This window comes from Panthera onca, chromosome B2 (assembly GCF_046562875.1).
Source record: "Panthera onca isolate mPanOnc1 chromosome B2, mPanOnc1 haplotype 2, whole genome shotgun sequence".
Taxonomy (NCBI): domain Eukaryota; kingdom Metazoa; phylum Chordata; class Mammalia; order Carnivora; family Felidae; genus Panthera; species Panthera onca.
Window position 1 is genome coordinate 114,270,588 of NC_138343.1, and position 12,717 is coordinate 114,283,304.

Consider the following 12,717-nt stretch of genomic DNA (forward strand, 5'->3'; position numbering starts at 1 on the left):
CTTCTAAGATCGTCCATGTAGAATTCCAAACACCTCAGCATTCATACTTCTTTCAGTTCTCAACATAGATCTTACATGTTCACTGTGTGTAAACTGTGGCCAAAATACACATTTCTGTTCCTTATCCTACTCATGGATGCCAAAGTTTACTTTAAGGCTTTTTTTTTTTTTTTTTTTTTTAATGTAGCACACTATAAGAAATATAATTTGGCTCTCAATGAAATATCATTTCTAATCTTCCCTGTTAATAAAAAGATGAATTAGCTTTTTACTACTAATTTTAGAGAAAATTAGAAAAAAAAAAAAAAAGGAAATGACTTACCTCTAAATATGACTTCAAATGAAGGAGCTTAACTAACAGCTTACTACAATTTAACAAAAAAGTAGAATTCAACATAACTGAATTTATTTTAATATCCTATTTAAGGATTATTTGTTACTGAAGTTGACAAAATAAGTTCATTTTTAAGTTCTGTTGTTTCTAAGGCAGTCTCATGATGTGGCTCTGGGGATCAAGTACACGGTTAAAGCCATAATAGACTACCAAATGATATACAAAAGATTTTGTGAACATTTTATGTTTGCTTTGGAAGTCTGATCTATTAAACCTGTGACAATTTTATTTATTAAAAGAATAAACAAGGAGATCAATGGCATTAGTCCATCCTTACATTGGTTAAGAAACTATGAGTTGTATATAGAAATCTACCAAGTGTTATTAATATGTATAATTCTTATTTTTCAATGTAGTTGGGACCAAGAAAGTGGTTAGTTAATATATGTACCTCAAATGCCTTAAGTGGATACCTATTAAAAGGTATACAAAATAGAAATAGTACTGTATATTTTCAAAAATTTTAAATAAACACAAAGAATATATAGGTATACATATTATAATTTCAAAGTCAACACTAGCACAGAAGTTTTTCTTATCTAAGTACATACTAGGATACTTCCTGTTTCAACACATGCACCTACAAACACATGGCCATGCACATAACCTTGCTTTCTGCCACTTGCAAGAAAGATAGAATATACAATATAGTACATTGTTTTGACTTAAATCATATTGGCAAATTAATGAAGATGGCATTAAAAAATTCTGATCTAAGAAATCAAAATACAGGAAGATAATTATTCCATAGATTAAAAACACTGAAGACTGATGGGAAGTTAAGATTTAAACTGTCTGTCCCAGTGATCTTGAAAGACAGAGAAGAGACCGGATTGGCTGTAAACACTCAGAATGCTCTGTTTGGCAATTAGGACTTTTGTCATCTAGCGATCCAGGCCAGAGACTCAGACCATCGATGCTGCAGATTGCAGAGAAAAGGTATAGCTGGGGGTAGTTCTCTGCAAGGCGGGGGGCGCCGATGGAGATCTCGAGGCCCATCTGGATGGGAGACGGCGATTTGCTGGTCTAGCAGGTCGGGAAAATCCTTTTCCAGGTGAAGATTTCACTGCCATGGATTCCTAGGAGACAAAGGAAGACATTTATCTCACTATACAAGCACAAAAAATGGGCTTAATATGTTATGGATCCCAACTACAGGGTTAATGTATTAGCATATTTATAAGCAAGTAAAAGCATCAATAACTAAAGAGGGTAATTGTCTAATATTTGTGGTCTTAAATGTTTTAATCAAAGCAGTTCATTTTTAATATGGAATATGACATTTGATAATCTTGTAGATCTTTTCACATTGCCAAATTTTAATACAACTGTTTTAAAACAACAATTTTTTAAAACGATGAGTTCAGGATTCAAAAGTTTATGTTAGATAAACTTGATGATGGAGCTCTAAATGTTTCTTAGAAGGATATTAGGATATTTTAGTGTTATTAAAAACAAAAAGATAATAATTCACAGGAGAAACTGTGCTCATTTATGTCAAGTTTTTGGAACTTTCAGAAATCATAAGCAAAATTGCACACAGATCACCAAATGATTTATCTGATGCTATCTTTTTTTCCAAGAGCTGTTGTTACTATTTCTCAAGTTTCAAAGTTATCATGAACATATTTTAAAATATAGTTTTATTATAAATGCTAATAAAGAATCACTATATTGGTCATTATCTGAAGACTTAAACCATTTCCTTCCTTTCCCTTTCTTTTCTTTCATTTCTTCCTTGTTTTCTCTCTTTCTGTTTTAATGGAAGAAAAACATTCTTAGACCCTTGCAATTAAAAAAATTCAAGTGCCTGGGTGCCTCAGTTGGTTAAGCGTCTTACATTGGCTGAGGTCATGATATCTCAAGGGTCCTGGTTTTGAGCCCCACTTGGGACTCTGGGCTGACAGCTCAGAGCCTGGATCCTGCTTTGGATTCGGTGTCTCCCCTTCTCTCTGACCCTCTCTCACTCACGCTCTGTCTCTCTCTCTCTCAAAAATAAATGAACATTAAAAAATATTAAAAAAATATTTAAAAAATTCAAAAGGGGCACCTGGATGGCTCAAAGTGTCCAGCTGACATCAGCTCAGATCATGATCTCTCAGTTTGTGAGTTTTAGCCCTGCACTGGGCTTGCTGCTGTCAGTGCAGAGCCCGCTTGGGATCCTCTGTCCCTCTCTCTCTCTGCTCTTCCCCCACTTGCACTCTCTAAAATGAACAAACATTAAAAAAAAATTTTTTTAAAGCTTCCATGACACATATTATACCAGAGTATTATTACTGACCTTCTTAACAAAGCCTGTGCTCTTTCAGCTGAGATGGGTAGTGAGGATGGTCTCTATTCTTATGACAATAATCTGCATTTTCTTTTTCTCTCTTTGGAATCTTATTTTTTTAAAATTTCCACCAGCAGCAGGGTGAGGGAGGGGATGAAGAACTACTCTTAAGAATCTACACTATAGGACCCCTCCCAAATTCTCGACCAGTGCAAAAATGTAGCGGATCAATATTTGGCTGGTTATTTTACAACACGTTTCCTTTTGCCGTCTGAAGCTATAGGGCTTTCCAGGTATTTATGGGCTCAACTGAAACACAGAGAAATACAAAAGCAGGGTAATTATTTGTACCTTGTACAAACAGGCAAGGTTTCTGATAAAATAGATAAAAACTGATGTTTTTATTTATTTTAACTTTATTTCTTAAGTGGGCTTCACGCCCAGCATGAAAGGAGGGCTTGAGCTCACCACCCTGAGATCAAGATCTGAGGTGAGATCAAGGGTCAGATGCTTAACGGACTGAACCACTCAGGCACCCCCAAACTGATATTTTTATGGAGTCTGAAAGCCATATAAAAATAATTTTTTTACACCAGAAGAAGGCAACCTGCATAGCTTAAAACTATGCTGCACACACACTGCACTTTGCAAAACTAGGATTTTTTGAAGCATTAGCAAATGATAACAATATGTCACCATGTAACTTTTTGTAAATCATGCATAAAAAGGGACTGTTGGAGAGCTCTTTTTTGTAAACACCAATCTCTTCCACCTCTTTTTCTCCCATAACTAACAAAGAATATATTCTTTTGCGAACAAATTGGAACAAAGAAAGAATAACTGTTTATTTAAATACTTATTTTGGGGGAGCAGTTTTCATGCTAAGGATTTACACAAATAAGAATGGCCTTAAAAAATTTTAAGCTATAACATAATTTTATTTCCATGTACTGCCTTTCTGCTCCACAAATAAGAGAACTCTATGAGGCACTATTTTATGATGTGTTATACCCATAGTCACATTCATGTGACTAATCCCATGAGAAGGAAAATGAATCAAATGCTGGGAATGACTGCAGTAATCATGGCCAAGAAGTGAAAAGTTATTTTAAAAATATTTCCAATACTCTTTTCTTAAAAATATAAAAACTTTAGAAGAATAAAATTCTATAAACCAATCCATGCATTTTTGGAATGTTTTTTCAAGAAAGAAACTTAAAACAAACATTTGATCTTCTTGAGGTTCTTAAGCCCATTTATTTTACTTATGTTGTCCCATTTCAGAATGTTAAAAGAGTTGTCATGTACTATTCCCAGTCTTAAAAACTGTATTTTAAGAAGTTCATGTTGAGTTACAGTCCTAAGGTTTATGCTTATTCAGAAATAAAGGGTTGAAAAGTTAAGAAGATGCCAAAATATGTGCCTACGTTTTATTTATAGAAATGGGCAATTGACTGAACTCTGAGCCACTGCTAACTATGGACACAGTTCTACCAACATATGTTAATTGTTTTCTCACCTCTGTTATCTTTTTCCAATCTACTCGTCGTTTAACTTGCTGTGCTCCATACATAGCTGTGTTTTGCTGAAGCTCTTGTTCTAATTGAAGTATTTGTAAATGCTGACTTAATGTGGACCCACCACTGACATCAGAATTACATCTGGTCCAATTATCCTGGAAGCATTTAGAATTTTGCAATGCAGGCCCTGTTGACTTCTCATAGGTTTTCAGCAGCTTTTCCACAACACCATAATTTGACTTAGGATCAGCTGATCTTGGCCGGCCAGACAAATTACTTGGTCTCCAGTCATGCTCTTGGAGCATACTCCGATAACTGCTAGGACTCATGTGTTCCTGCATTTGTCTGACGAGGCCTGTTGTGAATTTTTTGGTGGGATTGTCAGGCACATTTTCTTTGGGCACAGGCACGGGCACGTGGACACTGGTTTTCAGAATATCAGACACATCATCATTTTCTGATATGTTACCTATATGAGTAATTAAGGTATCACAGGGCTTAGGATCTTCAGATGATTCTGAGTAGCTTTGATTTTGCTGTATTGCCTGACAATTTCTATCTGTTCTAAATACAATTCTGTTAAATTCATCAGTCTTTGCTGCCAGCTTTTCATTCCTAGTTGTCCTCTTAAAGTCACAATTGAAACTTCTAAGTGACCCACTGCTCTCTGTCACTGAAGAGCTACGGTCACTACTTATATGAAGATCAGGATGAGATTTAGCAGAATGATCTGGAATCATCTTTTCACATTTTGGCTTATTGGGAGTAGAGCAGATTTTCTGATACCACAATGTAGAGGGACTATTTTTTGCACTGATCCCTGTGTCATATGACCACATGCCAAGTCCAACACTTTCATCACATGGATGCTGGTTATCTATTTTGGTTTTGGGTGCCAACAAAGGGAACATGATGCCATCTTTCAAAGTCTTCCCTTCATTTAGACACAGCTTCAAAAGGAAATCAGGACTGTAGTTCCTTTCACCTTGACCCTCTTGGGTCACGTGGCTGTTGTGGTCTAAACTGTCCTTCAAACTTTCATGAGCTTGTTCAGAAAATGAGCTGGGAAAATTTCGAGATGTGCTTCTTGGAGGAGGAAGTGGTGGAATTTCATTTCTTTGCAGATCAATTGTATCAAATTCATATTTTTTCATAGAATTGCTTTGGAGCGCATTGGAACAGCTCAGATTCTTTCTATTTTTCTGCTTTTCTTTTTCTAAATCAATTGGAAGAATGCCCTGGCCATCGTTGATCATGTGGTCTCTGTGACGCATATGAATTACATTGGGCATTTCCTGAAGAAAAGAATCTGACTTCATTCTAAACAATTATAAAACAAGATATATTAGTGATAACTTTATTTAGGACAAGTTCTCAAAAGAAACCATGGCATAAGCAATGAATTTCTGCTACAAGGACTCACAACTTCCCAAACAGCATTTTCATATAAATTCTCTAGTCAAAACCCCCAAGTCCTTTTACTGTAGGATCAAGTCCACCTCTCAGTACTGCCCTCACAGCCTACATGGTCTGACCCAAACTATCTTTCCATTACATTCTCAAATTGTCTCTTACACTTAGACTATACTGTGTAGTCTCTTGAGTGTCTGCTACTGGGATTTCCATTTCTATGGGTTCTCTCCAGCCATTTCCTTACCTCTGCTCTACCTGCTCAATTCCTATTCATTATGTCACGTGAGCTCAAGTTCCTTCTCTTGACTTTGAAATGACATTCTAAGCTAAGAAGTATGACAGAAATCTGAATAAAAGTTCAGTGAAACATAAGTATTACCAAATGGAAGATGTCATTTGGGCATCATGTGGGCAAAGTGAGCCACAATAAAAATAGGGTGGCTCTTCAAGGTATAGGGAGCACTTTGGTATGGATGGATCATAAAGCAGAGGGTGGAGGATGAAAGAAACATTAAGTTACATTGTAATGTATTTGAATTACATACTAAGGATTTTGAACTTTTTTCTAAAGTTTATGGAGTAGCAAGGAGAACTTGTATACCAGGTGTGGTTTGTAAAAGAAAATTGACAGGTGAGTCTTTTCTAAGTTTAATCAAAACAAAAAACCTAAATATAGCAACAATATAAATTCAACAATGTCAATTAAAGTTAATTGATCATACTGATAAATATAGATAGTATTTATATTTCTTCAACTTGTAAAGTATTATGAAACAGATTACAATAAAGTATAGATAAATACTTATTAGTAGAGAATGGTAGGCAAAAGTGAAATGGGCAGGTAGAGGGCAAAATTATGTATAAAACATGGTTATATGAGAAAATCTATTGAGGTCAATACAAAAATTCTTTCTGAACCTTTTTTTTTTTTTTAACGTTTTATTTATTTTTGAGACAGAGAGAGAGCATGAACGGGGGAGGGGCAGAGAGAGAGAGGGAGACACAGAATCTGAAGCAGGCTCCAGGCTCTGAGCCATCAGCCCAGAGCCCGATGCGGGGCTTGAACTCACGGACCGCGAGATCGTGACCTGAGCTGAAGTCGGACGCTTAACTGACTGAGCCACCCAGGCGCCCCTCTTTCTGAGCTTCTTAACAGCTAAAGAAAAATATGGGTATACATTGCTGTTGCTTTTTAAGAAAAGCACATTCCCTCACTATGAGATAAATATTGATCCTAGAACAATCTCTCTTTACTTACCTTGTAGAGCATACCAATTTATTTTTCAATTTGGTGAAAACTTACAATTATATAGGTGCTTCTAAATTGAAACGGCTTTTTAAAATATCATTATATGTGTGTGTACACATATTTACAATATGTTGTGTTGAGAATTATGTATGCTTCCATTATATACCAAATAAATGTAGAGAAATAAACGACTCTTAGGTATAAAAGACTGCAGTAGAACATCATTATATAATTAAAATTCCACATTGTTAAGTCTGACATGTTTTACAGGTGTATTTAACTGGATTAGCCCAGCTATAGGCTCTTCCACTGGCCAAACACTCAAAATGAAAAAGAACTACATTAGAATATAGTTGTTAATGTATTATGCATAGTATATCTTAACCAAATACCAAAAGAGTACAATATTCTTAACAGTCAAATTACAAAGAATGAGAAGATTTGGTTTAAAAATCAAAAACAGAGATATATTCAATTAAGGTTTTTATTTCCTATCTAAGATAACAGACTTTAATAACTCATTGTTAATTCTCACTTAACAAAGTGTAAGGAAAAGGCAGTTGGGATTCCTTAACTGAAAACAATATTTTTCTTGATTTTCTGATATGAAATAATCATAGATGTACCAGCATACCTTCTGTGGTTAGACTGCTTTCGGATTTCTTCTTGAAAGCTGTATAATTCTTCACTAACTTTCGCAAGTTCTTCCAGAGCCTTTATACATATAAGCAATAGCATGTTAGCACTTTGAAATGTAAGTATTTCTTCAGAAACAGTTCTAAGCTAATCACAGTCCTACTTACTGTGTTGAGGGCGCCAGAACAGCTCCTGTCCTCTACCCTGGAAGGCCTCAGGCCAGGGCACGCTCCACATTGTTTTTGGTTATCTGTGGCCAAAGGATCCATAATCCCTACTTTTGACTTTTTTGTTGCTTTTTGTTCCTTACACATTTGATTTCCTTCACGGAGTAAGCTCTGCTCTGTTTTATTTTCTTTTTCCAGATCATCCCCGTGATTCATCCCTGTAAATTCGCATTGTCCTGAATTGGGGTAATTTGGAGAAGATTCCACCACTTTATCTTGAATCGCTTTTTCACTATCATGATCAAGGATCTTAGCACGTTCATTCATGTTGATTTTCCTCCGAAGCTTTACTTCATGGCAAAGCTGTAAGGAAAGCAAAGATAAAACTTTTTCTCCCCCTAGTTTACTTTGTCAATTTTTTTTGATACTAAGCACACCATTCTGAGTTCTCTTTGCCATTTCATGATATACTGCTCTGGGGTATTAATGTTCATGCCTCTGAGTAGTGCTTCTCAAATGTGATTAGCCAGAACAACTTGGATGAACCGTAAAGACTAATTTTAGTAGGTCAAGGTATGGATGGTAATTTTTGTATCTTTGTGTAGAAATCAACTCTGCAAAAATTAAAAACAAACAAACAACTTGTATCTATATAAATGTATATAGAGGTACATCATGATGATGTAGAAGCACTGTTACCAAGTTGAAATGTCCTGAATCAATTACTGGTCATGCTCTCTAACTGCTTTCAGAGAAAAGCAAGAGTTTAACTGATATTAAAATGATGTTTTAAAAATACATGATTCCACTTGTATGCCAAATAGTTGACAATATCATGTGGATATCATGAAATCAAAAGAAGTTTCCTTTGCAAGTTGTGTTGGTGCTACTGAAGTATTACTAGGAATTACTGAGATTTTTTTTAATAGCAACCCTATACACATTCAAAAAGGATTTCTCATCCTGATTAAAACAAATGTGACCCTGTGCTATGTGATATTAGAATTCTAAGGCTTTATTATCTTTCAGTCTATGTTAGAGTGGATCCCAAATTCATTCTTTTTTTTTCTTTCTTTCTTTCTTTTTAATGTTTCTTTATTTTTGAGAGAGAGAGAGTGCTAGCAGGGCAGGAACAGAGAGAGAGAGGGGTCACAGGATCTGAAGTGGGCTCTATGTTGACAGCAGGGTGCCTGACGTGGGGCCTGGACTCACGAACCGTGAGATCATGACCTGAGCCAAAGTCGGACACTCAACCGACTGAGTCACCCAGGTGCCCCCATCCCAAATTATTTCTTGATGAAAGTTTAGTTTAATCTGCAGGCATGCACTCAGCTTACCCCTAAATAGAAGAAGTGGCTTTCTCCTCAGGCTTGAGTTGTGGGAAAGCTTGGCAAATTTCAAAGGCTTCTGTCAGATAACTATTGAAGCAAATGACTACATTTTATAGCCACAACCTATATCTACAGACTTCTTTTAGTCAAGGAGTATAACAAAAGATTTATTGCTGCTCAATATTTACCCAAATCTCAGATGAAGGAAGCACTAAGCATAATTGGTGTCTGAAGGATATACAATATATTTATTTCCAAGGATACTTACATATCTATCATTGGATAATCTCAGGATAACATCAAATTATAGCCATGATTCAATTGTTTTAGCCCTCATAAACTTACTTGTTCTGAGCTATTGTGAGCATTATGATTTGGGCTGATCTTGAGAGATATCATAAGAAGCAACCCACAAAAGTTGGGAATCCTTAGTTGTTGAATCTAAGGATGCTTATCATGACATTGGTGACATTGTTCTTTTTTTTTGAGGAGCTATGGGTGAAAAACAAAATTGCTTTAGTTTCAAAATCAGGAACAAAAGTGCTATTTCTGGGAAATAGGTTTGCTTGTTCTGAATATTGGGAAATATGTTTCTGACAATTTTTCTGTTAGTTACTAGAAAGGCTAGCTGCATGCATTTCACATAAAATCCTTCTGTCTTCATCTCTTTTTTTTTTTATTTTGAAATACTTTACCTTATATAACATTTTATATCCCACCTTAAATTCTCTTGAGATTTAAGTGAGGTATGGAGAAGCAAATAATATCATGCTATTGATGAAAAACAAATTTATTTTGTATAAGGAAATCTGTGTTATTTCATACCCAAAAAATTGTCAATGGTTATCTGATTATTTGAAACAAGGCAACAAATAGGAAAAATTGCAACATGATTAAAAAAAAAAAAAAATCCCAGGTATATAAGAACTCTATCTAGGGCTTCTATTTGGATTAGTCCAGGTTTCAAATGATCCAAGTACGTACAATAGCAAATGCAATGATTGTGGATAGTGGCTGAGCAAAGAATCATTAGCATCTTAATACACAACACTGGGTCCTCTCACTAGAAGATATCACTTGGAATCACTATGGTTACATGTGCACATTAGGGAATCTAAAATTCTCTAGTACTTGGCTTAAAAACTTGTGTCTGAATTAATACACAGAACCTAGTGATATATGCTAAACAAATACAGTCTGTTATGCTTGTGGCATGTTATATAATTTTTTCAAGTGTTGATGTTTTTTTTTTTTTTAATTTTTTTTTCAACGTTTATTTATTTTTGAGGCAGAGAGAGACAGAGCATGAACAGGGGAGGAGCAGAGAGAGAGGGAGACACAGAATCTGAAACAGGCTCCAGGCTCTGAGCTGTCAGCACAGAGCCCGATGCGGGGCTCGAACTCACGGACCGTGAGATCATGACCTGAGCCGAAGTCGGACACTTAACCGACCAAGCCACCCAGGCGCCCCTCAAGTGTTGATTAATTTTAGTTTTAAAAAATGTCTTGATTCTCTGTGACATGTGAAAATACTTTCCTCCTGTCTTCATCAAAATTATTTTACCCCCATTTGTAGCCTGTAAGATGAGTATATATTTTTTTGAGTAGGCTGCACTCCTAGCGCAGAGCCCAATGTGGGGCTCAAACTAATGACCCTGAGATCAAGACCTGAGCCGAGATCAAGAGCTGACTGCCCAACCGACAGAGCCACCCAGGTATTCCAAGATGGTTGTATTAAAAGTACATTCTCACAGGCTACAAAGTTGGAAGTAGAAAAATATATATTAGAATGATAAGGGGAGCACAATGTTAGTATTCAGGTATTAGAAAGCATTGTCTATCAGTATTCTGGGGTAAGCACATTATCCAAACATATTCTCAGTAATGGAGCTATATATTTCACACTGTAAGACATAAATAGCTTACAGTTACTATCCAAGATGAAGAAAAAAATATTACAGCCTTCTATCTCCTTGATGCAGAAAGGAATAGTATTTCTACAAACCATCATCCTATTTTTAAAATATGTTTAATGCCTACTAATCAAAAGGGTAATATTTACCATAGATAGAATTTACAGAGTTTTCAGAATAATTATTTGACCTTAAAATATTTAACCAGACAGCAGATTATTTTAGCTACATGGCTTAAACAATAGGCTAGACTAATCCTGACTCCTTTAAATTTTTTTGCTTTGATGCTAGACTTATCTGAGTTACTAACTGACTTTCCAAGCCTTTGGGAACTAATGACCCATGACTTCAGGTTTCTGTTTGGAATTTTGGATTCTTATTTGACTTAGACATCTCCTTGTTGATGCAATCTCAGTCTTTGGGTAAACGAGTTAAGAGAGTAAGCAAAACACATTTTCTAAACTATAGAGGTATGAGCAGTGGAGTCTCCTTTTAATATAATCATGCACTACATACCTGCCTTCTCAGTTCTATGTTACAGAAACAGTTTAATAGCTACCCCTTTTAATTTTTCCTTGCAGTGTGCCAATTTATATTTTATTCACAACCAATTACATGGCTGTTAATGAAAAAAATATTTGTGCTATAAACACATAAAGCACCAGCTTTGATTGCTTGTGAATAAAGGCCAAAGAGTCTGTTAAAAATAATCACTTAGGCAATGTGCACAAACCATATAATACCATGGATGTCACTAGAAGAAAGCAAGGTAAGTATAAATAATTTTCAGTTGAAACAAGCTTAAAAAATACATCAATGTAAACACTTAGAGGGAATATTCCAGGGCCAACAAGCTGAGGGATGGTTAATGGGGATAAAATGGCTGTTTGTATCAGAGTCACGGCACATCGTATTTCATAACCCTTTCCTCACAAACGTGCCAATAAATCCGGCACATTTTGCCAGATTAAATATCACGCCCGCTGCCATTTTCTGTTTGATATATGGCACTCCTTTTGACTATACTGACTTATCTAATATGTAATTTCCTTTAGTAGATATCATCCATAAATCATCTCAAGAAAGATCTGTATTTTAATGCCCAATTTGTAATATATGTTCCACCAATTATGCCTTTCTTAGATTTTCCTCCTGGACCCTGTGTTTGAAAACTCATGCAAAATACATACTTCACTTTTGATACCAAGGCACTTCAGTCAGAAAATAATAAATTGATATACTTTAGATTGACATTTTAAGTCCTTAATTTTCATGCAGGGCTATAAAAAAAGCATAGTCCTTTGGATACCACTGGATAAGGTTCTGCTATTTTTGATCTAGCAAATATCACTGAGACATGCATCTCTTAGGCGGAATAAGGAAAAGAGAAATAGTTTCCAATACAACACAAATTTGAAACAGAATTTTCATTCTGAGCTTTAAGCTTCAATGTATTCAAAACAAATCAACTTGTACCTCTTCTATCTTCTTCTGCATGATTTTCCATTGACTCTCCCATTCCTTCCTTTCATTGTCAAACTGGTCCAGTAACTCCATCTTTTCCTTGTGCCAGTTAGTCTCTGTGTTCTCCCACTGCTTATGCAGGTCCATGGCAACCGTGTGAGTGTTAGTGAAGGGGTATTTCTGCTTGTCTCTGCCTTCTTAACTGTTTCTTGGAAGCTTGGAGTTGTTTTATTTGAAGCAGTCCCACTTGCCTTTAAAATAAAGCCTAATATAAACATAACAAGAAAGAGTTCCAAATCCATTTGCTTTTTGAAAACACATTATCATTTTATTAAGAGCCATGACATAAACAAACCAT

At 35.6% G+C, this 12,717-nt stretch overlaps 1 protein-coding gene across 1 annotated transcript; it reads right to left on the bottom strand.

The window, feature by feature from the left end:
* Positions 1-836: 836 nt before the first annotated feature.
* On the bottom strand, positions 837-12,506 carry KIAA0408 (KIAA0408 ortholog). Its single transcript, XM_060616610.3, has 5 exons — positions 12,372-12,506; positions 7,652-8,014; positions 7,483-7,562; positions 4,186-5,506; positions 837-1,473 (listed from the first exon to the last, which is right to left on the bottom strand). Exons 1-5 carry the CDS (start codon positions 12,504-12,506, stop codon positions 1,300-1,302), a joined length of 2,073 nt encoding a protein of 690 aa, XP_060472593.1. The 3' UTR covers positions 837-1,299.
* Positions 12,507-12,717: the final 211 nt, after the last annotated feature.